The sequence below is a fragment of the Mesoplodon mirus genome, assembly GCF_964341445.2.
Source record: "Mesoplodon mirus genome assembly, chromosome: 1".
Lineage (NCBI taxonomy): Eukaryota > Metazoa > Chordata > Mammalia > Artiodactyla > Ziphiidae > Mesoplodon > Mesoplodon mirus.
The window spans coordinates 18,054,928-18,082,357 of NC_138976.1; the positions used below are offsets into that span (position 1 = coordinate 18,054,928).

Consider the following 27,430-nt stretch of genomic DNA (forward strand, 5'->3'; position numbering starts at 1 on the left):
AATACAACTTACAATAGGTAGGGACACAGGAGGACAGTCATTACCCCTACTATGCTGATGTTTCTTGCCCTTAACCCTTCCATGTCCAGTCTCTGACAAACAGGTCTCATGAGACCTTAGAATTGCATTTGGCCATTAGCAGCAACATGGATGGACCTAGGGATTATCACACTAAGTGAAGTAAGTCAGAAAGAGAAAGACAAATACCATATGATATCACTTCTATGAAACAGAAACAGAATCACAGACATAAAGAGCAGACTTGTGGTTACCAAGGGGGAGGAAGGTAGGGAAGGAAAAGATTGAGAGTTTGGGATTAACAGATGCAAACTAGTATATATAGAATAGAGAAACAACAAGGTCCTACTGTATAGCACAGGGAACTATATTCAATAGCCCGTGAAAAACCATAATGGAAAATATTATGAAAAAGAATATATATGTGTAGAACTGAGTCACTCTGCTGTATAGCAGAAATTAACACACCATTGTAAATCAACTACATATCAATAACATTTTTTAAAAAAATGACTTTATAAAACATTTTGATAAAAGCATTATAACCAAAGTCAAAAGAAAAATTGCAGACTGGGTGAAAATATTTTCAACATAGATCACAAACAAGAGCTCATCTCGCTGGTCTATAAACCACTTTTAACTATCAAGAAGAAAAAGACCAAAGTCCCAATAGAAAAATGGGATAAAGAGACTGCTCATAGAAAAAGGAAGGAACATGACCATGACCATACATACAAAAAGAGTCTCAATTCCACTATCGTAAAAGAAATGCAAATTAAACCAACATGAGATGACATTTTCTGACCTATGGAGACAGTAAAAATCCAAAAGTTGACAATACACTCTGTTGTTAAAAGTGAAGAGAAACAAACACTTTCATACATTCCTGATAAGAATATAAAATGGTACAGTCCTATGGAGGAATATTTGATAAAAATATGATAAAGTTATATACGCATTTTTTTTTTTTTTTGGCCACGCTGCGCAGCTTACAGGATCTCGGTTCCTCCACTAGGGATCGAACCTGTACCCTTGGCAGTGAAAGCGTGGAGTCCTAACCACTGGACTGCTAGAGAATTCCCTATATATGCATTTAAAAAAATTATATTTGGCTAGAGATATGATCCAGTGGCCATGTCCAATGACACTGCCTTTGTGATGGGCAGAGCAGAGATTCAGAATGTCTGCAGGAAATGTTACATGTGGCTGGGAGCTTACCTGGGATGCTGCTGGTTGGCCGATGATGACCCAGCCTGGGCACTGCTGGTCTTGATGGGATACGGAAGCATTGGATGCCCATTGATCCAGGAACCCCTGGGGCGTGTAGACACCACAGTCTTTGATGCTAGTTTTTTGTTCAAACTCCTCACATACCCCATCACCATCATGGAAGTAGCACCGGCTGGGTTCATCTACAGGAGATAGACATAGAAAGGAGAGACCAGATCAATGTTTGTTCTTTGGCCTCATCTATCATCAGCAGCTACGGAATCAGATCAGAAGAATCATCAGCATGGTCAAGCCCATCACTGAGAGTCACAGTTGAATATTATTCAGTCTTTAAAAAGAAGGAGATCTTGCCATATGTGACAACATCAATGAACCTGGAGGACATTACATGAGGGACAAATACTGTATGATTCCACTTATATGATGTATGTAAAACAAACTCATAGAAGGAGAGAGTAGAATGGTGGTTGCCAGGGGCTGGCAGGAGGGGGTTGAGATTTCAGAGTTACTGTTCAGTGGGTATAAAGTTTTAGTTACGCAAGATGAATAGGTTTTAGAGATCTGCTGTACAACATTGTGATTACAGGTAACAAAACTGTATGTACACTTAAAGATTTGTTAAGAAGGTAGACCTTGTATTATGTGATTTTTACTACATACACACAAACAAAAGTTGACAAACATTTCCACCTTCATTACCCCAAATAAGCCCCACAGCAAGCTTGTGAGAAAGATGGTATTATTTAAATTATGAGTTTAGTCTTCCAGATTAGGAAACTGAGATCCCACATAGCTTTAATTATTTGCCCAAGGTCATTCAGTGTGTTCATGCCAGATCCTAGTTTTAAACTCAGGCTTTCCACTGTCCAAGTTCTGGGTACATTATCTGCCACCACAGAACTTCATAGTCTCAAACTGAGGTTTATTTAACTCTAAAGAGGATTACAGTTGGACATAAAGAGTACACTGATACATGAGAGACTCTGGCTTCAGTCCCAGGTCTGTAACTAAATTGTTCTGTTCCTTTAGACAAATCTCTTTCCCTCTCTGGGCTCAAACATCACTGAAGGGGACGAAACTCCTGAGACTCCAGGAGCCCTTCCTGTCTAATGTGCTAGGCTTCTAGGGCCTTGTAGGATGTATTAGGTGTTTCAGTTAAAGGCCAAGTGAGTTCTTAAGCTCCCATGTAATTCAAATCCCAGCAAGGAGTTCTGATTGGGACAATTTAAAGCTGCAGCTGGCTGCAGTGATGCTCACTTAACTGCGAGAACAAAGATCAGAGAAGCACAGAATTAACTGGATGCCTTCTAAGTAAGTAGGACATATACAGGACATGTTTCTTGGTGTTGCAATACAGAACCACACAAGGAGAAATCTGGAGGTAGCCGTCCAAAAGAGATCACCCTGCCCAACTTTTAATAACTTGAATGTCAGGTATTCTGTGATACTTCCCCAATTCTTCCAGGAAAAGCTAAGTGCCCCCTCCTATGTGGGTTCCTAGTTTACAAAGATCCCCATCTTTACACTTATCACACTGTGCGGCCATCATGTTTACATACAGCAGCTCCTTCAAAAGGCAGTGAGCTCCTCAAAATCTAGTTCCTATCCAGTGTTTTGGAGTGACCTTATAATTTATCATCCAAATAATGCACTTTGAGAGTGAGAGAGAATGCTAGTAAAAACTGTCCAGGCAATAGGCACATATCCTGAGAAAATCTAAATGCCGCAGAACATATGGTCACCCTGAGGATACTGCTTGATCTAGGCCATCCTTCCCCTACTTACTACACAATAATGGAGTGAAGCCCCATTTCTAACCAGGGTTTGGCTTCTGCCCCTTGTATTAGCTACGTAACTTTGCACAATTAGCGTCACTTCTCAGCTTCTGGCTTCCCGTCTGTAATACAGAAATCACTGTCCCAGCCAGGACAACCTCTCAAGATAGCCATACAACTTTCATTAGAAACGGACAGGAATGAGCTTTATTCTAAAATAATGGTCAAGGGACTTCCCTGTCGGTCCAGTGGTTAAGACTTTGTCTTCCAATGCAGGGGGTGTGGGTCCAATCCCTGGTCGGGGAGCTAAGATCTCACATGCCTTGTGGCCAAAAAACCAAAACTTAAAACAGAAGCAATATTGAAACAAATTCAATAAAGACTTTAAAAATGGTCCACATCAAAAAAAAAAAAAAAACCCTTAAAAAAAAATAATGGTCAAGAGAAAAAAATACTCTTCTCCTAAGGGTTCAATTTATTCCTAAGTGGCTGAATTGAATCAGCTTATAAAATCAGTACTCACTTGAAACCCTTTCAAGCAGCATTCCCCCAAACAGAAAGAGCCTGGGTCAAGTAGAAATAAGACTTGGATTTCTGTGATGCTGACTATCTGAAAAAAGGAATCATTGAATTCAGGGGCAGCAGAATGTTGAGCCCCTTCCAAGCTCCAAAATCCCTTGTTTATTTCTGCAAACAGTTTACATAGTGAAATACTATCAAAAGAGCCAGAATAAATCAATCCATTATAATTCAATTATTTAAGGATGAGTTTGAGCCAGCTGAGGACTCCAGTGACCAGTAGCATGCCTGGCAGTTCAAGCATGGAAAGAATACAGGCTCAGCACTTCTCAGTAGCTCCAACCTCTTGGTGAATGTAGCCAACTTACATATAATAAAACTCAGCCCCAATCCAAGAGGGATGAGCCATCAATCCAGACTTTACTCTTTAGAAACCCAATACAGGGAACTGCATAGGGCATAGGTTTTGGCATCAGACAAAACTAGGTTCAAATCCGAATTCTGCCATATACAAGCAGCACAGGGCTTACATAACCTCACCTCTCTGAACTTCATTTCCCTCATTAAAAAAAAAATGGAGATAATATTTATCCAGCATTGTTGCAGTGGTTTTATGAGATGATGTGTACAATCCCAGCCCCTTCACCTATTTTATTGAATGGAAAACTAAGAGCCATAGGAGGTAAGGCATCTGCTTCCAGACAACAGAGAGAGTTGGTGATAGGGCTAGAAGTAGGATCCTGGACTTTTGATATCTAGCAGAGAGGTCTTCCCCCTGCACACCATATCTACAGAATGATGAAGGCACACCCTCTTGAGGATAAGGTCACGGGGTTGCCGGACTCCTGGTACCACCTTTCTTTTCCTCGAATATGAAGACAAATAGGGTAAGATGATCATAAGATCACCCATGATCTGCTCTCTAAGATAAGTTGATTCATTTCCTCATCAAAGAGACTTCAGAGTGGCAGGATCTGGGGCTAGAGTTGAGTTCTTGTGAAGGCTAATTTCTTCCTGATTACGTTGAAGACCTCAATCTATCTGTCTGCTTAGAGCCAGTGGACCCTGGAGGTTCTGGAGGAGAGACAGAGGTAGACATAGGTAGGTAAATATGTACTTAGATAGGCAGTTATATGTAGTATGTAGTTGATATATAGATAGATAGGCAGAGGGAGGGTTAAAAGAGGGATAGGAAATTGGGGGAAAGGGGAGAGGGAGGGAGGAAGGGAGGGGGGAGGGGGAGAGAGAGAGAGAGAACTGTTTTCTCCCCCAAGATTCTGCTGACAAAGCTACTGTGAGTCCCTTTTTTTGAATAACATCCCTGCACTCTGCTATTCAGTTTCTCTTGCTACTAGAGTCCCAGGCGCCCTTGAGCTGCATCTGCCAGTCTTCATCTGGGGAATTCTCTCTCCCACTCTACACCCATGCCCCCAGGACTGAAGAAAGGAGGGTGAGGAATGGAATACAAATGTGTGGCCAGGAAAAACAAAGGCAGCAACAACAAAACAATAAAACAAAACCAGCCTTCCTGTTTTCATTACACCATTTTATTTGGTGCTTCTTGAATGCTTTATGCTGGGAGCTGAGCAGGTTTCAGGGAAAAGAGTTTGAAGTCAATACCAAGGTCCACTGAGCATCCTGCCCCCTGCCTTCTCAGGTAGTAGCTAGGTGGCACTGGTAATAATACATCCCACAGGGAGGGGTATTGTGAAAACAAATACTTGTTGAATGAATGAATGAGGAAAACTCAGCACCCTCGATGCACATACTCTCGTCCAAATATAGTTTAGGCTCTGTACACTTTGAAATGTTTCTTTAGACTGGGTCTCGGGGCGAAGGGAAAGGAATTGGGACACCAGTGGTGACCAGCTTACAGTGGAATTCCACTGGGCAGTCCAATTTCTCCATCTTACCCCACCTTCCCCTGATACGAGGGTACTCCTCATTTCAGATTCGCTCTCTTTCACGTAGTGAGACACTTAGAAATCTGCTCTAACCAGCTAGGAGACTTGATGTAGGTGGGGAGACACTGCCAGGTCTGTCTTCCCTGGTTGAGCTTTCAGTTGCCAGAGGTGAGCTCAGCTCCAAGAGCCCAAGGCAGATGGACACTCTGTAACTGGGCAGACACAGCTGATGCCGATTCTCAATGACTTAATTTTCAATTTCCATCTGTCTGGAGCATCAGGATGAACTGCCATGCCTCTGCACTCCTGAAGCATGTCTGAAGGACACTATCTGAGATAAGCAGGGATTGTCACCCCTGTTTGAAAGCTTGGAAAGCCAAGTCTCAGGGAGACGAAACAAGTTTGCTTTTAAGTATAAGCAAAGGCTGGCATTTGAGCTATTGTTAAGAGTTCTCATCCTTGAAGTTAGAAGCCTTGGATTCAAGCTCCTTATCTGTCCCTGATTACTGGATAAGCATGGGTATGTTATGTCATCTCCCTGTGCCTCAGTTTCCCCATCTGTAAAATGAAAACAAGATTACCTTTTAGACTGCCTCGACAAAGTGCTGGGTATGTTCAAACAGCATAATAGACTTACAGATGGAAAGTGATACAAGTCTTAAAGGAACAGGGCTTATTCTTAACCATGATGATACTGGGGTGAGGTAGGGGTTGGAGGAGAAGTCTTCTTAATTAGAAATGTCTACTTTTGTTTACCCAGCCCTAGATCCTAAGGAATCTTCAAGAATAGAAATGATTGAAGAGAGTGCATGGGCTATATTCAATATAAATACAAGGAACCAAGTAAACCAAAAAAAAAGGGGGGGGGGGCGGTGGGGGAGCAACAACCTGAGGAAAAAGAAAATAATTACTTACAGTGGAACTATTTCAACCCAACTGGGGGACGCTGATTAACTTACCTTGATTAGAAACTTTGGTAATTTGTGATACCACTGGAATCCTGAGGATCCCACAGAACTTATAGACTAACGGTAAATGCAGGTAAAGCATTTAATAATATAACAGGTGATCAATAAATGGTCTATGATGACGATGATCATGATGATGATGATGATTTTGGAGCTGAACGCGATTATTTCACGTTATGTATGGGGAAACTGAGGTTCACAAAGTTGAAGTAATTTTCTGAAGGCTTTAGAAGAAAAGTTGCCAGAACATTGGTTCTTAAGCCCATAATACAATGCCTTTTCTACTGCACCGTGCCACCTTACCAGATCGGGTTTCCAGTATATAATTCTGGAACAAAATAGTTTGTTATCTTTAACCAAGTTTCAGTACTACTTTTGGGAATCTCTGATTTCACTTTTCACAACAGCCCCTGGTATGGGCTAAGTATAACAAGTCTGAGAAGCTAATGGGGCTACTAAGTCAAGAGCCCACTGAGAAAAAAATAAGACTACCTGCAGGTGGAGAGATGAGAGTTATAAGTAACAGGAGATGGATTTCGTTTAGAACTCAAGGAAGACACACAGAACTTGAACACACGCTTGTTTTAGTGGCCTGCCTTCCAAAGGATGGGTAGATTTACCTATCTTTCTAAACTTCTTGTTTATGAAGATGGGTCAGCTTTTGAGAAGTTAGCATCTGTTTCTATTTCCAGCTGAGAGAACAGGACTGGCATTAGGATATTCTCTTTTCGTCCAATGATTACTATTTTTTTCTATTTTTTAAACACCAGAAAAAATAGTATTTTTTAAGTTCAGTTGTTTGTTGAGGATGGGTCCAACCACAACAAACTTCATGTCGTGTAACAATTCATCCAAACAGCAACAAAAAGAGACCAAAAAAATGCACAATCTTTGGGTCCAAATAATAGCTTCTTGGAACAGGGGAAACTGGGTGGAGTGCTTAAGCCCTGAAGGTTTATAAAGGGGAAGCTTGAGGCAGGGTGGCGGCTGTACTGGTAAATGTTTCCTCTGGAACAGAATATCTGGATTTTACATTGCCTATCTTTTAAAGGCTTCAAGGCAAACCCACATCGCTGACCTCACTTAGTTCTATTCAAACCAAGGTTTGTTCTTAACCTCCGCCACCGGATCAGCCTGTCCAGAGTACAAAAGACAGGGTGGTGAAGGACTTCTAAAGAACCATGAATCCGCTAACAAGCTTCAGATGTCGATTAGGTCTGCTGAATCTGAGGAGTTTAAGTGGGCTTCTGGTTCCGTCAAGGGCTGGCCACATACCAAAGTGGGCCAGAAATTCCTTCCTGTGCTTCAGTGTGACAACCAGGCGCCACCTAGCAAACCCAAAGCACTAGGAAAAGAAGAGTGAATCTGGACGTAGTCTCAAATAATCGCTCCAACTCCACGCTCACAGAGAGCATCCTCAGGACAGCCCCTCCTCTGTCCACTTGCCCCCTACAACCCTCTCATAATTGGCTTTGGGTCTTCCCCACTTCAACACCTTCTCATAAAGCAGCCTATGAGTGATTAACCTAAATCTGACCATGTCTGAAATTCTTAATTGACTCCTGCAAAATCGGAGCTTCCCCATCTAGCACTCAAGTCCTTCTGTAATCCAGCTCCAACTTCCCTGTCTATTCTCATTTCCAACCACACCTCCACTCTAAAAGCCTAGAGTTCCTTCCCAGAACTCACGCCTCAGAGCTCTCCACTCCCCTCTTATTTCCTTAGCCTGAAAGGCTAGTAGTCCTCACCTTTGCGTCTTCCATCAAGATTTAACTCTAGCATCTTCAGCCCCGTGAAGCCTGACCTGTCACTCTTTTGCATCACTACTTGTCTAGCACAGACCATTTCCCTTTATTCCCTGAGTCACGATTCTCTTTTTCCAAACCAGCAAAGCAGGATATGGCCTATGTAAAAATTGTTAATTAACAAAGTGAGCAATGTATATTTTAAAAATTAAAAAACTTAAAGCCTCCCTTCAGTTCACATATCCTTACCATTCTGTCTTCTACTTCACATTTCCCTTTCCATGATTCATAGTGAAATTTACTGAGGGTTATCTAAATTTGCATTTCCCACTTTCTCTCCGACAATTCACTCTTCAGTTCACTCCCATCTAGCTTCTGAACTCACCACCCCACAGAAATCAATCTTGGCAAGGTCACCATTGACCTCAGCATTGCTAAAACTAACTATGACGTCCAACAGTCCTGAAACATGTGAGGAAATCGCCCATTCCTTTCCTCCTGAAGTACTCCCCTCCTGGATTCCACACCACCACGCCATCCTAGTCCCTTCTGGCTCTCAGCTCTTCCCACACAGACTCATTTGCTGTCTTCTGCTTCCCTCTGCTAAATGCTGCCAGCTTTCAGGGTGAGGTCTTGGGCCCTCTTTTTCTTATCTATCTACAGTCTCTCATCCAGTCCCAATGTTTAAATAAAAATGTTAGAGTATGGATGTGCCCATGACTCAAACATCTCTTTAGGTATGACCTCTTCTCTGAGTCCCAGCTGCCTGCAATGCCATCTCTACTTAAATATCTATTTAAAGTCATCACAAAATCAACATGTCTAAAACGTAAAATAGATAGCTAGTGGGAAGCAGCCACATAGCACAGGGAGATCAGCTCGGTGCTTTGTGACCACCTAGAGGGGTGGGATAGGGAGGGTGGGAGGGAGGGAGACGCAAGAGGGAAGAGATATGGGAACATATGTGTATGTATGGCTGATTCACTTTGTTATAGAGCAGAAACTAACACACCATTGTAAAGCAATTATACTCCAATAAAGATGTAAAAAAAATAATAATAAATAAAATTAAATTTAAAAAAGAATTCTATCACCCAGTCATAAACTTACATGAAACCTCTTTCAAAAAGAAAAAAAAATCAACATGTCTAAAATAAAAGTAATGGTTTCTTCCCACAGTCCTTTCTTCCCCATCTTAGTAAATGATAACATTGCCTGACAATGGCCAGACTGAAACCTTCTGAGTCATCTCTATTTTTTCCAGTTCGTCCTCCAATACCACATAAAGTCCATGAGCCCATCCTGTAGACTCTTTTATCTCAGGATATTCCCAAAAGATCCACTTTTGCTCCATCACTACCACCCTAATCCAAGCCACCATCACTATGGCAATGCTTATTTCACCAGTCTCTCTTCTGTGTCTGCTCCCAACCCTCCCTCCTCCAGAGCACAGCTAGAGCGCTCTTTTAACAACATAAACTACATCAGGCCACTCTCCAACCTAAAACTCCTCGCATGGAACAAAATCCAAAGACTGTATCACAGCCAAGTCCCCACTTTATCTGACCATCTCCTACTATTATCCTTCTTACTCACTGCCTTCCATTCATTTACTCATCCGTCCACCCAACCATTCAAACAAGGATCTATTCCTTAAATAAGCCAAACTTGTTATTGTTCCAGAAAACTCGAACTTGATATTTACTTTACCTGAAATACTTTTTCTCCCCTGGCTTTTTTCACAATCTCTTCTTTTCTGCACTTAGGGTTTAGTTCAAACATTACTTCCTCAAATAACAACTCTGCCCACTTACAGTAAGCTCACATCTTATTCTTCCATCCCCATTAGAAAGTAGCACACAATCTTATTTTATTTCTTCACAGTATTATTCACTATCTAAAAATAAATTGTATTTATTATTGTTCTCCTCCTTCTAGATGACATATGTTTCATGGAAGTTTATCTCAAAATGTACTCCTTTCTTTAGGATCAAGATAACTGCCTCCTCATATTATGTAATTGATATTTAAGAATAAACGAATGAGGGACTTCCCTGGCGGGCCAGTGGTTAAGACTCTGCACTTCCACTACAGGGGGTGTGGGTTCTATCCCTGGACAGGGAACTAAGATCCCTCATGCAGGACAGTGTGGCCAAAAAAAAAAAAAGAATGAACAAATGAATGAGTGAATGAGTGATTGTGTATAGCTCTTGGAATGTAAGATATTTCTGGGCTGGCCCCAATCACACTTCTATTTGCACCCCTAATTCTTAAGACAATGCCAGTCTCATAGCAGGTACTCAGTAAATGATGAATGAACAAAGTTCTTTCGAGTTTCAGAATCTCTGTTATTGATTGTATTGAAGAAATCTCAAACCTGATTTGAATCTGTTTCAGTAGATTGCACTGTAGAAAGATTTTAACAAAAATATTAATTATAATGATATCATATTATAAATCCTAGCACATACTGAGGAGGAAAATCCAATTCTATATAAAGCATCCCATGTTATTTTTTTCCCATAAGACATCTCACCATCTGTCCTACATATTGTTTTATTTTCTTTCTTGACTGAATCTGCAAAGAAATGGAATATCTGGAGAGAAAAGGCGGTGCACACTAGACTGAAATTTAATAAAGAGATTTGATGGCCTTATGAATTGAAACTTGAAGATACATTTACATCACCTTGAATTTAGTATAGTTTTTTGAATGGCCTAAAAAGATTGTAAGCAAAGATAGTGATCCTAATAAATGAAAATACATCCAATGTGCAGAATGTTCAAAGTCCTGAATGATTTTCAGCTGGGTCTATTTTGGTTGCCAGCGCGATCTCATAATATGAAAGAGGGATAAAATTCAGTACGGCAGTGAATGACACAGTGGCCATGAAATAGGCATTCTAAGCATGGACAGGAGGAAGGGTGATACCTAGGACCCAAAGGCCTTTAAAAGTATGAGCAGGAAGTAACAAAATGAGATTTGTTTTGCATGATATAAGCTAATAATGAATGCAGAAGAATAATCTGAAACATTCATATGCAGAAAGTCGGCAAAAAATGGTTTAAAAAAAAAGGTGATAAAAGATAGCAAACTACAAATGGAGTATCAGTGGTTTTAATGTGATCTCATCAGTCCACACCAAACAGAGAGACAGAGAGAGAAAGGGAAGAAGGAAAGAAGGAAGGAAGGAAGGAAGGGAGGGAGAAAGAATGGGACACTTCCTCAAGGTCAGCAGCCTGGTCAAGGGAACTGGAGTCTAAAATAAATGTCCACTAATATACCCATAGCTTTGACCAAGTCATTTCCCTCTCTGGGCTACAGTTTCCCCTTGAGTAAAAAAGAAAGTTAAATCAAACTGTTTTATGATTCCCTTCAATTGATTCATTCTAAAATGTATTTGCGGGCTTCCCTGATGGCGCAGTGGCTAAGAATCCGCCTGTCAACGCAGGGGACACGGGTTCGAGCCCTGATCCGGGAAGATCCCACATACCTCGGAGCAACTAAACCTGTGCGCCACAACTACTGAGCCTGCGCTCTAGAGACCGCGAGCCCCAGCTACTGAGCCCACGTGCCACAACTACTGAAGCCCGCGCACCTAGTGCCCGAGCTCTGCAATAGTCCCAGAGAGTAGCAGTCTCGGGCTTCCCTGGTGGCGCAGTGGTTGGGAGTCCACCTGCCGATGCAGGGGACGCGGGTTCGTGCCCGGGTCCGTGAGGATCCCACATGCCGCAGAGCGGCTGAGCCCGTGAGCCATGGCCACTGAGCCTGCGTGTCCGGAGCCTGTGCTCCGCAGCGGGAGAGGCCACAACAGTGAGAGGCCCGCGTACCGCAAAAAAAAAAAAAGAGTAGCAGTCTCTCTAAGATCAGTTTTTACCAACTGGAGAAGGTGTTGGCCCAAACAAGAATGTGAGATTGCAGATTACGTTACTGAAAAGACAGTCGATCCTAGGTCAGAGGTCAGAGAAGCCCCCTCTGATCCTAGAGATGGCTGGACAGATCAGTTCTGGGCCACCGATGAACTAGGATATGGTCAGAGGATGGGGCCCAAGGTAGGCGCCATCACTAAGCAATGCTCATAGAGGTATGGAGTTGCTTAACCTGAGGGAGAGAAGGCTCAGAGGGGACACAGCGAAAAACTCTTCTAACAAACTACAGTTGGCCTGAAAATGAAATGGGCTACCTCAGAAGGTACTGAGTTATTCATTCAGCATTTTCTGATAATCTGGCCCTTGCCTGCTTCTGCAGCCCTCTTTCTAATGTAATCTAATTTCAGCTCCAGGCAGGCTGAACGGACCATGTTCCCTCTCACCTCCCCACCTGTGCAGAAGCTCCCCCCAGATTCACAACCCTGCTTTTCCTATGACTAGTCTCCATTCATCCTTTATCCATATTTAACCAGACACTACTCTGGAAAATTCCTCTAGCAATCCACTCAGGAGGGCTACTTAACCCTCTCTTTTTCTTCCAACAGAAGATTACTTCTACTGTACTTCTCTACTTCTCTAATTAAAATGATAGCTACAGGGCTTCCCTGGTGGCGCAGTGGTTGAGAGTCTGCCTGCCGATGCAGGGGACACGGGTTCGTGCCCCGGTCCGGGAAGATCCCACATGCCGCGGAGCGGCTGGGCCCGTGAGCCATGGCCGCTGAGCCTGCGTGTCCGGAGCCTGTGCTCCGCAACGGGAGAGGCCACGACAGTGAGAGGTCCGCATACCGCAAAAAAAAAAAAAAAAAAAAAAAAGCTACAATGCAGATGTAAGCTTTTATATATAGAATGGATAAACAAGGTCCTACTGTATAGCACAGGGAACTATATTCAATATCCTGTGATAAACCATAATAGAAAAGAATATAAGTAAAAAAAAAATATATATATATATATATATACCTGAATCACTTTGCTGTACAGCAGAAATTAACACATTATAAATCACCTATACTTCAATAAAAACAAACAAACAAAAATGATAGCTACCATGCAATAAGGGTATTTGCTAAGTGAATGAATGGATGACCTGGTCCGTGCCATGCACAATGTTAAATGCTTTTAAATATGTAATGTCATTTAATCCTAGAAGAGTCCTATGTATTTGGTGCTATTATGATCCTCATTTAACAGACAAGGAAATTGATGTGTAAAGAGGGTAAGGCATCACCTAAGGTTTCAGGAATCAAACCTTGACTAGCGTGATTCCAAAATCCATACCCTCCCATCCACCCCTGCTGCCCAGTTCATGTCTTTTGTGTGGATGTGGATGCTGAGGAGGAGCTAATGAGACAAGCTGATCTGATTCTGAGATGCCCTGCGATTCTGTGGTACTTGGGGGCTCAGGGGTCTGATGGAGCTGCGGGCACATCCCTGTTCTTCACTAATTAGCCGGGTGTTGATGAGCAGCGCGCTTCATCTCTGAGTCCCAGTTTCTTCTTTGGCAACTGGTGAAATAATGACTCTTCCCAGACGTTAGGGGGATGAAAATGAGAAGCGGTATGGAAAACGCCTAGCACGGCAGGCATCTAGCATGAAAAAAGATTCTGTGAAGAATCAGGAGTCTCCCTTCCCTAAAGGAAACAATCTGTCTCGGCTACCTTGTGCCAGTTAAATTGCACGGGCTCAGTAACTCATGTTTTGGTTAAACCTTTAAAATTTTTTTTTCAAGGGGAATCTGAGTTTTTGTTGGCAAGGGATCCAACAGGCCTGGGCCCAGCCTCTGGGCCCACAGTCCATTAGGGAATTTATGAGGGGAGATGAGGGACCGTCAACTCAAGTACTCCCTTCAGAGGCAGTACTTACAAAGCCATCAATTTCCTTAACAAAGACCATTGGCTTAAATGCCCCTTAAAGCAGTGTTATTTACACAGTTCTCCACTTCCCTTTGAATTCTCTGCCTGGGGGGTGGCCTACCTGCAGTTCTTTCCAGCTACTAGTTAATTAGGCTCCCGCCCAGAAAGGAAGCCAGCGGAAACTGGGACTTGGTTTTGAAAAGCAGCTCGATTTGGGGGTTATCACAGAGTTCACCCAAGCCACTGGTACTGCCTGCCGCTTCTGCTAATGTTCTAAAACGTGTGGACCTTGTCAGAGTTAGGACCATGGGTGGTATTGTGAGATAGAGAAGGAGTGACCATTCCAGCTGTCTCTGCTTTGCAGGAGAGTAAAATAAAGCTCAAAGAGCATTAATGGCAAACACTCCTAGGGTGCTTTCTAGCTCTGTGGCATATCAATATGGTAATACTGCCGTTTTATAGATGAGGAAACTAAAGTAGCCCACACCCCTTTTTATGGCACAACTGGGATTTGAACCAAGCAACCAAGCTCCAGAGCCTGGGCACAGAACCACCATACTGAGCTACTCAAACTGAGACGTCTGGCCCGAGATGACAGCTAGAAAGTGGGAAGGCTGTGAGTCCAACTGAGGTTTGTCTGACTCTAAAGACCAACAAAGCTCTACCACACTTTGTTGCCTGAAGAATAAAATTGTCTCTTAAGAAATACATCCTTCTTTCACTCATTTATTCTATATTTACTGAGCTGCAAATTATGTGCCAGGTCCTGGACTGAATCCCGGGAAGTCGGATGAATGAAACTGGGGCTCAGCACTCCAGGAGCTCAGGGGCTACTAAGAGAGGCAAGTAAGTAAGTTACTGACTGCACGGTAGTTTGCTCTGAGGTAGGAGATGTTGCAGGATCACAGAGGAGGGACCCCCACCCCCACCCCCGACCCAATCTTACCCAGATTTGAGAAGGCTTCCCTTAGAAGGCAACTCCTGGGCTAAGTCTCTGGGAGGAGGAACGGGGGCGGGGTATACATTCCAGGTTTGGTGGTGGGGGGTTCTCTGAGCAAGTGAGAGGAAGCTGGAAACAGGATGGCAGGTGCAAAGCACAGAAGTTGCTGAATGCCACAGTAAGGAATTGAGACTTATCTCAACGGCAATGCAGAGCCACCTGATGCTTTTAAAAGGAGGTGGACAAAACGACATTTGCATTTTAGGACGCTTGCTCTCATTATACTGGAGGACGGATTGGTGCAAGCAAAGATGGGGAGGCAGGAACCTGTTCGAGTTCTCGTACAGTAGTCCAGGCAGGAGCTCAAGTGAGGGGAGTTGGGGGACTCAGGTAGGGAGAGAGAAGCAGGACTGATTCAGGGGGGAAAAAGTGTTCCAAGTAAAATGGGCAGCATGGCGACTGTTCGGATGTGGGAAATGACAGAGAGGGAAGAGTGAAGGAGGTTTCCCAAGCTTCTAGTTCAAATGTCTGCTTGGCTAGTGGCATCAGCAGTTGAGATTGAGAAAAACAGGAGTTGCAGCAGGTCTGGGGAGAAAATGGTAAGCCTTGTATCAGATATGCTGGGTTTGAGTGCCTGCAGGGCATCGGATAGAATCATTCGATATACAAGTCCATAGGTCAGGAAAAAGGCCTCAGACTTCAGACAGAGATTTTGGAGTCTTTGGTTTTGAATGATGGGGTCAGGGAGAGGGTGTGTAGAAGGGGTAGCGAGCTCATCATGGAACTTTGGAGAAAGAATATTTAAAAGGTAGGCAGAACATGCCTGTGTAGGGATGGCCAGAGAGGTGAAGGAAAACTGGAAGAAGGTAACATTTCAGAGGCCTTGGAAGTTAAGTTCGAGAAAGAACCAGGTAAGCTGAGGGAGGAAAAATACTGGAGTGTGTCTATTTAATCATCTGTTTAATAGAAGCCCCTTCATGGCCTCCCTGAGTGATGGCTCTGAACTTTCTGCTTGATCTCTTCCACGGACGGGGTGCTCTCTACTTGTAAGAACTAGGTTATTATTTTTAATAACCATAAGAATCGATACATATATTGATCACTTTCTGAAGAACAGGATCTGTCCCAAGCCCAGCAGATCTGGCACCTTCAGTGCCTTAGCATGAACCTGACACATAAGAGGTGCTCGACAAATACGTGATGAATAAATTCATAAATGTATGAAAGACTGTATCACAGCTACCCTATAAAGTAAGGAACATAGCTCCCACTCCACAGCTGGCAAAAGAGGCTTGGGGACCAAGCCTGGAGCTAGAAGCGGTCCTCTGTGCTGCCGCGTCAGGTCAACGGGTCTACTCACAGTACTGCAGAAAAACCCTCATCCTGGACCTTTACATCAGCAGAGACCCCGCACCTGATCTTACTGAGCGCAGCTGTCCAGGAAGCTTTCACAGACTCACCACCCCCAACCAGGGGTTTTCCCACTCCTTCTGGGGGCCCCTCACACCGATCCCTGCACATCTTTAAGGACCACTGTCCTCTGGAGTCCTCCAATGAAGGACTTCTTCTTAGGCCAATTGCCACTCCCATCTGCATCCTGCCTAGTACATAGCTTTGTATGCAGCAGGAGCTTAATAGAGACAAACACTAGTGTGAGGTGGATCACATTTGCTTCCAGCTGTCTTTCCAGGACCCCTGAGGCTGTTGCCCTGAGGCCAGAGAAGGCAACCCTAGAGTTTGTAAGGGGAGCCGCAGACACTGGGTGTGGAATATTTTATCTTTCTTCCTGGCAAATTAAAATTGAAAATCCAGTCCCTTAAAAATTATTATAATTTCAGATTTTCTTTTTTTTTATAGTTACTTTTTTTTTTTATTAGTTTCTGCTTTATAACAAAGTGAATCAGTCATACATATACATCTGTTCCCACATCCCTTCCCTCATGCATCTCCCTCCCTAGATTTTCTTTATCTTAATTTCTCCTTGGTACTTAATCAGTAGCAGCCAAGAAAAAAATCGCTTTTAGTTCTTCCTCTGTTGAGGAGTTAATGATCTGTAAACAAACACTTCAGACAGAGTTTCTTAAAGAGACCCTCGGATCCTTTTGTCATGTGAAATTCCTTTTGCACCTTGCGCTGTTTCCCCTTCTCATTATCTGTTTGCTGGTAGGCTCTTCAGCTCTTGAGAGTACACATTTTTATTAGATAATCTTAATGATGAAGAGGTAGCATAAATTAGTGGTTCAACCTGAGGGGTTTTTTTGTGTGTGTGTGTATAATTTATTTATTTATTATTATTTTTTAACGTCTTTATTGGAGTATAATTGCTTTACAGTGGTGTGTTAGTTTCTGCTTTATAACAAAGTGAATCAGCCATACATACACATATGTTCCCATATCTCTTCCCTCTTGCGTCTTCCTCCCTCCCACCCTCCCTATCCCACCCCTCTAGGTGGTCACAAAGCACCGAGCTGACCTCCCTGTGCTATGCGGCTGCTTCCCACTAGCTATTCGTTTTACATCTGGTAGTATATATATGTCCATGCCACTCTCTCACTTTGTCCCAGCTTACCCTTCCCCCTCCCCGCATCCTCAAGTCCATGCTCTAGTAGGTCTGTGTCTTTATTCCCGTCTTACAACCTGAGGGTTTAAGAGCCAGACTTCCAGGGCTGGAATCCCTTACTGGGAGCCTTGGTTAATTACTTAACATCTCTCTGCTTTTTCCTTATCTATAGGGTCAACACAGTTAGTCAAAGGAGTTAACAGAGGAAAAGCATTAAATTCATAACGAGCAATTTCTACTGTTATGACTACTATTTGAGATGAAGAGATGGAAGAGGGCTGGAAGCACATATCCATATATCATCACTTCTACTGGTTCAGAAGGTCTGGTATTTTGGAGGAGGGCGCTGGCTCCTCTAGTTTTGAAGTCGGGCAGTTCTTGGTCCAGATCCCAGCTCTACCACTTAATAATCACCTGCTTTAAAGAAGTCATTTCATCTCCCTGAGCCTCAGTTTCTCTTTGCGTAAAATGGGAGTAATAATCCCTGCCTTCCAGCAGCCCCGAGAAAATTGAAAGAGGAGAGAGGAGAGCCCTGTGTGTGGCACACTGCTGGCATGGGATGGGACACTTGCAAAAGTCTGTGTCCTCTTTTGTTGGTTTTCCAGCTCAATAAACATTTACTGAATGGAGGTCACTTTCTCAAAAGTCACTTAAACACTGGGGACTCTGCTGTGTCATCTGGAAAGCAGCGATGAGAATGCCTGGTTGTCAGGGATGCTGTGGGTTTGAAATGAGACAACGTTGTGGGTTCTTAATAAACATGAACGTGCCCCCTTCTACAGCCCAGGGAGGATCCAGGCCACTGTCTGAAGCTTTAGGCAGTAAGCTGCCTGGGCTCCTCCAGCCACTCTTTTCCGCTTTGAAGTATCATTTGATTCAGTGCATCAGACAATGCCTGGCTCTAGCTGGATGCTGGGAACACAGGGGTGGGCAGGATGACTTCTTTCAAGGGTGAGGGAAACTGACGTGTACACAAAAAATGTGCGGAGTGAATATAATTACGGCTATGCTGCTACAGGCTGAGGGGCGAGATGGATGAGGTGATATTCTCACCTCTCTGTCTCTCATCTGCCTTGACCTCCCTAATTGGCTATTCTTTCACCCACCTACAGACTCATCCATCTATGCCAGCGGTTGGTCAGCAACTTTTCCTGTACGAGGCCAGATAGTAAATATTTTGGCTTTGTGGGCCGTACAGGGTCTCTAGGAACTACCCAACTCTGTTTCTTTAGTAGCAAATATCTAAACCAAGGGGCACAGTTGTGTTTCAGTCAAACCCGATCTACCCAAATAGGCAGCACCTGGGGTTTGGCCACGGGCAGTAGTTTTCTGACCCCTGATCTAGGCAAGCATGCATTTGCATCCTGTGCCCAGTACAGGGTGTGGCTGCAAGTACAGACAGCACACAGAGGACGTGCCTTCTCCTCCTTTCACGCCGGAAGCAGCAGCCTCCCTGGGGTCCTCAGGGACCGGAGGAGTCGAGCTTGCGGGGTCCAGCCTCTTCTCTCCCCTCCCTCACTACCCTCCAGCCACGATGACTTTCTCTGACCCCCTCGAAAGCTCGTTCCTGCCTCGAGGATGTAACGGTCTGCACTTCTCGCAATCCTCACTCCATCACCCCGCTCCCCATCACCCTCATTTGTCCACTTCCTATTCAACCTTCAAGTCTCAGCTTGAATGTCTTGTCTCCAAGGAGGCCTCTCCTAGCCCTTCGACGTGAGGAGGTCCCTCACTTACAAACCCGCATGTATTTCCACTCAGTGGCATTTCCAACAATTACATTTAAATAATCATCAGTGTCATTTCCTTGGCCTCCCTGGCCTTCCTTGTTCACCGCCATTTCCCTTGCAACTAGCACAGTGCTCGGCACACAGCAGCCATCAATAAATGTGAAATAAATGGCATGACGTGACCCAGCAGCCAATCTGCACCATCCTCTGCCTGGTTCTGATGGCATATGTTAGAGCACACAGCCGCTTTATCCTGCAGACCACAGCAGTGGGGTTTCACAGGGTCCTGACTGCCCATCCATCATTTTATTTTAAGCACATTACTTCTCCGTCCAAAAAAGAAAAGGAGGCTACAATTAGGCCTACATCCCTCACTTGCTTAATATTTCAATTTCCCCCAGGGCACTCCCTTCAAGTGGAGATCACAGCTCATGAATATTGAATGTCTCTTCCAACCCACCACGGTCCCCAAGAAAGAGCAGAGAGTCAGGATCTAGGAAAGGCCCCTGCCCCCCAGGCCTCTCCCCTCTCCTGGGCTACCTCGGTTGTGACTGCACAGATGCAGATGCACATCAAGGCACCTGAATGGGCAGGTGGATTTCTGGTCACTTTAAATGCCACAAAGAAGCCCCGGTTCTTGGCTACCCAGATTCACCTGCCTTGGACGCTGCGTTTCAAATGCGCACATCAAAGTTTGGTCTTGATTCCTTGAATTCAGGAAAACACCGAGCCCTCCTGAGCCTGACCCCTCCCTGGGAGTCAGGAGGCCAACCCGAACGGAGGGCGAGAATTCCTCCCTTCTGGCATCTGAGGCCATCCTGTTTCTTTTCATTCCTGACTGGCCTCTCTGTGGGGTAGGCCTCCCGGGCTTCTAAAGGAGGTGGTAAGCCGTGGTCTGAGGCTGGATGGCAGGCTTGATCCTAACTGGTGCTGACTCAAGGGTGTTTGAATGCGTCCATCAGACCTCCCGGTTGAGGACGGCAGACCTTTGGGCCCACCCTGCACAGCAGCCTTCCGCCCTATCACCTCCCTTCCCAGCGTCTTTGTCCCCTCGGTGACCCCCTCTGACCCTCCGGGGGTAAAGGAATTCCTTTCTCCTCCCCAAGCCCTCATTTCTTTTAAAATGCACAGTTTAAAAACAATAACGATCTGGGATTTAAATTCTGGAAGTCGGGGCTGGAAGGGCCTCGGGGAGCTCATCTAGCTCACCCCCATCACGTTATAGCTGGGGAGAATGAGATCAAGGGGCCTCAGCCACTTCTCATGATGGCAAGATGTAGCTCAGGACCATTTTTCCCGGAGATGGACAAGAGGCCGTTGCATCCCCCGCAACTGAGATGGGAAGTGAGGAAGGGGAAGATAGCAGAAGTGTCTACTAACTGCCAGGCACCGTGTTAGACACTCTATAGACGCTATTTCCATCTTTCTCTAGACATAACTGTGTTGTGATTATGTCCGTTTCCCAGAAGAGAAGACTGAGACTCAGTGAGTGGGTGGGAGATGCCCAAGATGACCCAGGTAGTAATTATAACCAATAGACCTTCGAACTCAGGCTCCTCTGTCGCCAACACATTGCCATGACAACGAACAAAGTGTCAAACTCCTCCTAGGCTAAAAAACAGTGTGGCCATATTCAGTGGAGGGTGAGCTCTTAAAAACAAAAATACAACCCAAAACACAGAATGGCGCTAGGTCAAGGGCATGGGCTTTGGGCAGCGGAATGTTCATAGGGGGATAATAACTGAAGATTGTCGTCTTCATGATTCATGAAAAGACACAGGAAGGATATATGCATTCACTTTTGTTTCCTGCTGTGTCAATGGCAACAAAGCAGAAATAGTGAAAAAGAGAGGCTATCTACTGCTTTTGGGAGGGTTCATCTGGATACTGGACACGGGTCTTTAGAAGCAGCAGACGGGATTTAAGGTCTCCTTCTCTGAGCCTCTTGCCTGTATGAGTTAGGGCAATTCACCTCAGTGTCCCAGTTTCCTCATCAGCAAAATGGGCATTCTTATTCTGACCAAATGGAGTTGCTGGAAGGGTAAATGGAATCATTTGAAAAAAGGGTTCTAAGAACAGAAGTTGGTACAGTTGGGTGCCTGATAAGTGAAATAACTTCATGGTTAAATGCGCAGACTTTGCCTAGGTACTGTGAATCCCATCTCTGCTGTGTGGCCTTAGGCAAATTATTTAACCTCTCTGAGCCTCATTTTCGCTCCTCTACACTCCTGGGATAATAACATTATTTATCTCATAGGGTTCCTGGGAAGATTGATATAGCTTTCAAATGAATGATATTAATTACAATAATAATCACAGCATTAGCAAACACATATATAACACCTACTAGGTGCCACTGTTCTAAAATGCTTTACCTACAGAGCCTCATTTCACCTTCACAACAACTGTGAGAAGCAGAAACTATTACTAACCCATTTCACTGATGAGAAAACTGAGGCACAGATAAAATGGGTTTGGGCCTGGCTTCTCACCCCAAATCCATGTTCTTAATCATTACGGAATGTGTCATCATGCTAGTACTAAGCACGTCACCCATGCTAGCTGACAGATCGTCACCATCATCACCTTCATCACCACTCCCATGATTACCACTAACATTTCTCTTTTGTCCTTTCAAGACCTGTCTTCATGTTAAAAGAAGCTTTATTTCAGGAAGGTATTTTGGTGAAAGTCACTATATTTTCCACAGAGGGAGGTCTGAAGGATTATGTGCAGCCAGGAGAAGTTTTATTTTATTTTTTTTCAATTTCAATTTTTTTTTAAGGTGAGAGGTGGATCATCTATTATGATTTCATGTTGTTAGAAAGAAAAATAATAATAAACGCAACTCCCAGCAGAGCCCATTCTTCCTCCACTTCCACTCCCCCTCCCCCTACCAGATGCTGTTTTCCTTTTCAGTCACTGTTGTTCTAAAGTCTCATCAGAACATCCACCAAGAAGACATGGCGATTCATCTTCTTGTTTTCCTTTCTCTCCTTGGCTCAGAGCAGGCCAGGGCAGCCTGACAGAGGGGCCACAAGGCTCGGTGACCCCCGCCCCTCCCAGTGACTGGTGGGGAAGTGGATTGATCCCTCCTCCTCCCCCTTATCTGCTCACAGATAATTGAGTTATTGGCCCTGGCTCTAGGACAGGGCTGGAGATGCTGTGTCGGACCAGAGACAAAGTAATGCTAATGGCAGGGAATGCGGGAGAGGAGGGGAGAGGGGAGGGAGCGGGAAAAAGAGACAGGCAGGGAGTACGTGTGTGTCTGGGAAAGACAACGTGGGGGTCCGTCTGCTTTGTTTTCTTAACTATATATCAGCATCAAGCAGGATTTGAAACCCCAAAGCCCTTAAATGGATGTTTGACAGATGGAGGATTCCTCGCTGTCAGACACAGAAAGAAGCCTTAGGGCCCTCAGCACGATCACTCTCAAGTCACAAAGGGAGAAACTGAGGCTCCGAGGTGAGACACAAAGCTGCAACCCAGGCTCTCAAGTCTGAGCTAAGACCTGGACCCAGCTCTCCTGAAAGACACAGGGTGCTAAATCAACACAGCACGAGAAGTCCTCCACAACCGCATCTCCTGTAATGGATTAAACGCCATCTCTGAGGGTAGCACGTTTCCAGCACCCGCTCAAGATATATTACTGAGTATAACCCCTTTTGGGGATGCTTCACATTTTGTCTGACTAATTTGACCATTACCTTCCCTCCTTCAGCTTTTATCAGCAGCCTGTCTGTAGTTTATGACTCAGTGCTTTAGAAACAGAATTCCCAACGCTGCGAACAATGCCTCCAGCCAGAGCCTGTTGGGATGGGGTGTGGGGAGTTATCATTTCACTGATACCACATTTTTTAACTGAAACTTCAGGCCTGGTGTATGTTATATTTTAAAAAGGAGGGAAAAGGACAAGATAAGTTCCACATTGCCAGGGATGCAGTCTCATTGCCTAAGAGGTCTTGTGGGTGGTGTTCCTTTTAACAAGCAACTTATTATGTGTTGGGGATGAGGGCTCTGGGGGTGGGAAAGTGGGAAAGGGAAGTCCCAGGGTGTTGCATAATAACACATTGGCACCTTGGGAATACTTCCGGATGTGTGGGCTCCTGCGAAGTGAATGAGAATGCCACCATAAATCTGTCACCCACCCTCACACTGGTGTTACCAAAGCCAGGGAAAACATCAGCCCGACTAAATGGTCGGTGACAAAAAAATAAAAAAGAAGAAAAGGAAGGGATGAAGAAAACATGGAAGGACGGATGGAAGGGAATCATTCAGCTGGGGAGGCCGAGTTGCAGAGTAGAAAATGCTGAGGCTCTCCGTCTGGAGATGGGATCGTAGCTCTATGAACTGTGTGACCTTGGGCAAATTCAGGCATCCCAGTAGGTCTCAGATCCCTCATCTGGACATAAGAGACCTCACATAGGCTCACATTAAACAAAGGTGCATGACATAAGGCATGCCACCTGGTGGGTATCCATACATGGTGGTTGTGGCTGATACTCACCCCCCCACCTCAACACACACTGAGGGAAGTAATGGTTAGTGTGCAGTAAGCACATGCAAGTTGCTAGGAATGGGGCTGAACCTCATAGCATCTTATGACAACAATCTTCAGTAGGGATTCTGAGTGACAATCAACAGAAACCAACTTCGGCTAACTTAAGCAAAACAAGCAAACAAGCAAAATCTATTCAAAGCATATTGGATACTTACGGAAGACTCCCTAGGAGGGTTGGAAAGTGTTTTGAAGCCTGATTCCAAGCTCAGGATTAGCCCCCAGAACTGCTCTTGTGAAGACATCTCAGAGCTGTGGCCACACAAAGTCATTTCAGCACTAATACCAGATGCTGTCATTGGTACTTTGGAAACACAGGGGTTGTGGCTACTCCCACCATCTTCATCAAAATGATTTCTGCAGGGTCCCTATGTCTTCTGATGCAGTCTTGGGTTGGTGTGTATGATTGGGGGTCAGGGGGAAAGTGTAGGTCACATGCCCACATTCAGCTACAAGGGAGACTGGGAGGAGGAGATGCTTGCATGACCAACTTCTGTCGTGGGGCTCTGCCTTACTATTATTACAACGAGGAGAGTTCTTCCCTAAATCTAGGAAAGGGATTCAGATAATAAGTGTCCACAAATGTTGGTAAATATCTTCTACAATTAAGTCCCAGGACTGTTAACATTTTCTGGATGAGAACACTGAAGCTTAGCCAAGGTCACATGTCTAAGCCATGGTATCAACCCAAGTCAGTCTCATTCAAGCCTGTTCTCTTGGCTACCATCTTGATCACCGTCTTGACACATGCAGTGATGAGAACCACATCCGCCCCAGCAAAGCCTCCCACACTCCAGTCTCATTTCTCTGACTCATTAAACCTGGATCTTCTGGGAGCCACAGATTCACTGTCTAGTTTTCAACTATTCTTCTTTGAGGAGGATGCCTTTCTAGACTCAAAGCCATGGAGTTCGTCCTTGGAATACAGTTCCCAGGCACTGGGATCTCTGGACAGACTCCTTTCTTCCTGGAATGTCCTGAATCTCTGTGTCTCTATAATGGAATTCTAAATGGTGAGCTGGAGGGTGCACAGCTGAGGTCCTTCCTCTAACACAACCAAACTCAATATGCAGGGGGAACAGACAGCCTCCCCTGGACACCATCCACACCACCAACAGTTCTGTATTCCAGTCCATTAAGTCATTACATGAATTGTGCCACAGTAGTACGTTCCTCGCTCACCGCCAAAGCCCTACAAGACCAAGAGCTGTCCTGTAAAAACTACCTTGCAGGAAGCTCACCGCAGCAAGCTCTGGAGTCAGACTCTCCGGGTGAAAGTCCCAGCTCTACCACTTCACTGCATATCCTTAGTTCACTTCCCCATGCCTCAGCCTCCTCTTTTGAAAAGCAGGCACTAAAAGGGTCGCTAGGAGAATGAGAGTTATAAATGTGCTCGGCATACAATAGGTGTTCAGTACATATCAGCAGCAGCGCAGAATACTTATAGGATGTACTACAGAATAACAGTATGTAAAGTGGATCTATGAGGCTCCAAGTCTCATCCTCTTGGTAACTCCCTCATCTTCACTCCTCTCCTCTTAAGCCTTACAGTTAACACAGCTTGAAAATCATGATCGATTCCAGTCATTTTGGCCAAAGTGTAGGTGGGGAAGGAATCCCCAAAGAGCTAAAGCAAGATAGGACTGGACTCACAGTCTCCTAAGCCTTACCACTGTATGTATAAAACTCAGTTATTTTTCTGAGAAATGGTGAACCATGTCGTAACTTTCACCTCCTCTTTGCACTAGGCTCCAGCAACCAATAGTATCAACGCCCCCCAAATCCGTGGACCAGCAAATGTTATCTGTAAAGGGCCAGCTAGTAAATATTTAAGGCTCTTTGGCCCACAGGGTCTCTGCTGCAACCCCTCAATTCTAGGGTCATAGCAAAAAAGCAGCCATAGCTAATAAGAGATGGGTGTGCTGTGTTCTAGAAAACTTTATTTACAAATATAGGCAGGAGGCCAGTTCTGGCCCAAGGATTGTAATTTGCAGATCTGTTCCATGGACAGTACCATATCCTAACTTAACTGCATCGTACCTTCTTCCCATAAGCGCTTAAGTCACAGGCCATCTTAGGGCCAGTAAAATAGGTGGACATCTTCCAGCAAGATCTGACAGTAATGTTGGGTGTCATGAGGATGATGGTAGGGGCAGGAGTTGGTTCAAGCAGAACTCACGATTATGAGAAATCGTCACTCACTTTGGAAACCATACAACAGAAGTGCAGATAAGGCTCTGAGAGACCACCTAACCCAATCCTTTCAATTTACGGGAGGTAAGCTGAGGTCCAGTCTAGGGAAGTGACTTGGCCAGCTTCAAGCAGCAAGTTCTCAGCACAGCTGGGACCAGAGATCCTGGTTTTCTTAAATTTAGCCCAAGGCTCTTTCCACCCTACCACTAGGCTCATATCAAGGTTTTATTATGAATCATACTCAAATCAACAGAGAAGAGAAAAAAAAAATCTTCTGCCCTTTAAAAACCCAAGGCCCTGACCGGAAACTGTCCTGTTCTTCCTCCCTCCATATCTTCCTTTCTTTCCAGCCAGGAACAGTTTCGGGACACCTCTATTGTGCTGCTCAGCCCACACTTGGTGCCAAGGAGATAGTAGGTGCTCAATAAATGTGTCTGAGAATGGAATACAAGGTAAATGATACATGGTAAAAAACCTCACAGAGCTCACAATAGACCAGGGGAAGAAAGGTCTAAAAGCTCGCCTGCAATGTGCTGCAAACGCGAGGAACCGATGACATTTCCTCCCCTTTAGTCCTCCTAGAAAATTGCCTTTCAGTGAGAAATCTTCCCACTGACGTTTTCATCCCTTCCTTAGATGGAACACCTCTCTCTTTTGTACTTGCAAATGAATTGTGATTAGTTTTCACCTCCAGCCCAGGGGATTAGCCAGGGGACCTTTGATCTTCAGGTATCGATTTGCATCTTAAAGGAAGCATGATCTCATCTGGGCCAGCTCAAAATTCCATCCCTGCCCCCCAGCCCCCGTCTGTTTACCAGCCCCGGGCTGACCAGGGCCTCCCAAGTGGGGCTAAAACAACAAGATCAGCCAGACTCCTAGGGAAGGCAGAGGAAAACAAATTTCCCATCTGACTCCATAAAGGTGGGAAAAGGACATTTGCTTTCTAAACACAGGCTGGTCTGCTGGTCTGCTATTTCTCTTTCCTCAAGTCAGAGAGACTAGATCCTGGCTAGAGGTTGTATAGCAAAATGAACTGAGCTTGTGTGTGAGAATCGGACAAAATCAGGTTTCGAGTCCTGGTTCTGTCTTCAATCCTAACCTGTGTGATTCTGGACATATTTTATAATCTCTCTGGCTTTTGATTTTTCTCATCTCTAAAGTAAGAATAAAAGCCTTAAAAATCTATGCTAATAATTATCCTGGAAGTTGGCATGAAGAAGAGCCATAATGTATGTAAGGTAAAGCTTGATCAAAAGGGTTGCCCAGGGCTTCCCTGGTGGCGCAGTGGTTGAGAGTCTGCCTGCCGATGCAGGGGACACGGGTTCGTGCCCCGGTCCGGGAAGATCCCACATGCCGCGGAGCGGCTGGGCCCGTGAGCCACGGCCGCTGAGCCTGCACGTCCGGAGACTGTGCTCCGCAACGGGAGAGGTCACAACAGCGAGAGGCCCGTGTACCGCAAAAGAAAAAAAAAAAAAAAAAAAAGGTTGCCCATCATCACCATCATCTA

General features: G+C 44.7%; 1 protein-coding gene across 1 annotated transcript in view; it reads right to left on the bottom strand.

Annotated features, from left to right (window-relative positions):
- The window catches only part of PAPPA (pappalysin 1), a 255,383-nt gene that overhangs the window by 108,539 nt on the left and 119,414 nt on the right, over positions 1 to 27,430 (bottom strand). The window contains exon 10 of the mRNA XM_082621426.1: positions 1,237 to 1,430. Within this exon, the coding sequence (XP_082477552.1) occupies positions 1,237 to 1,430 (194 nt within the window). The remainder of the gene's footprint in view (positions 1 to 1,236; positions 1,431 to 27,430) is intronic.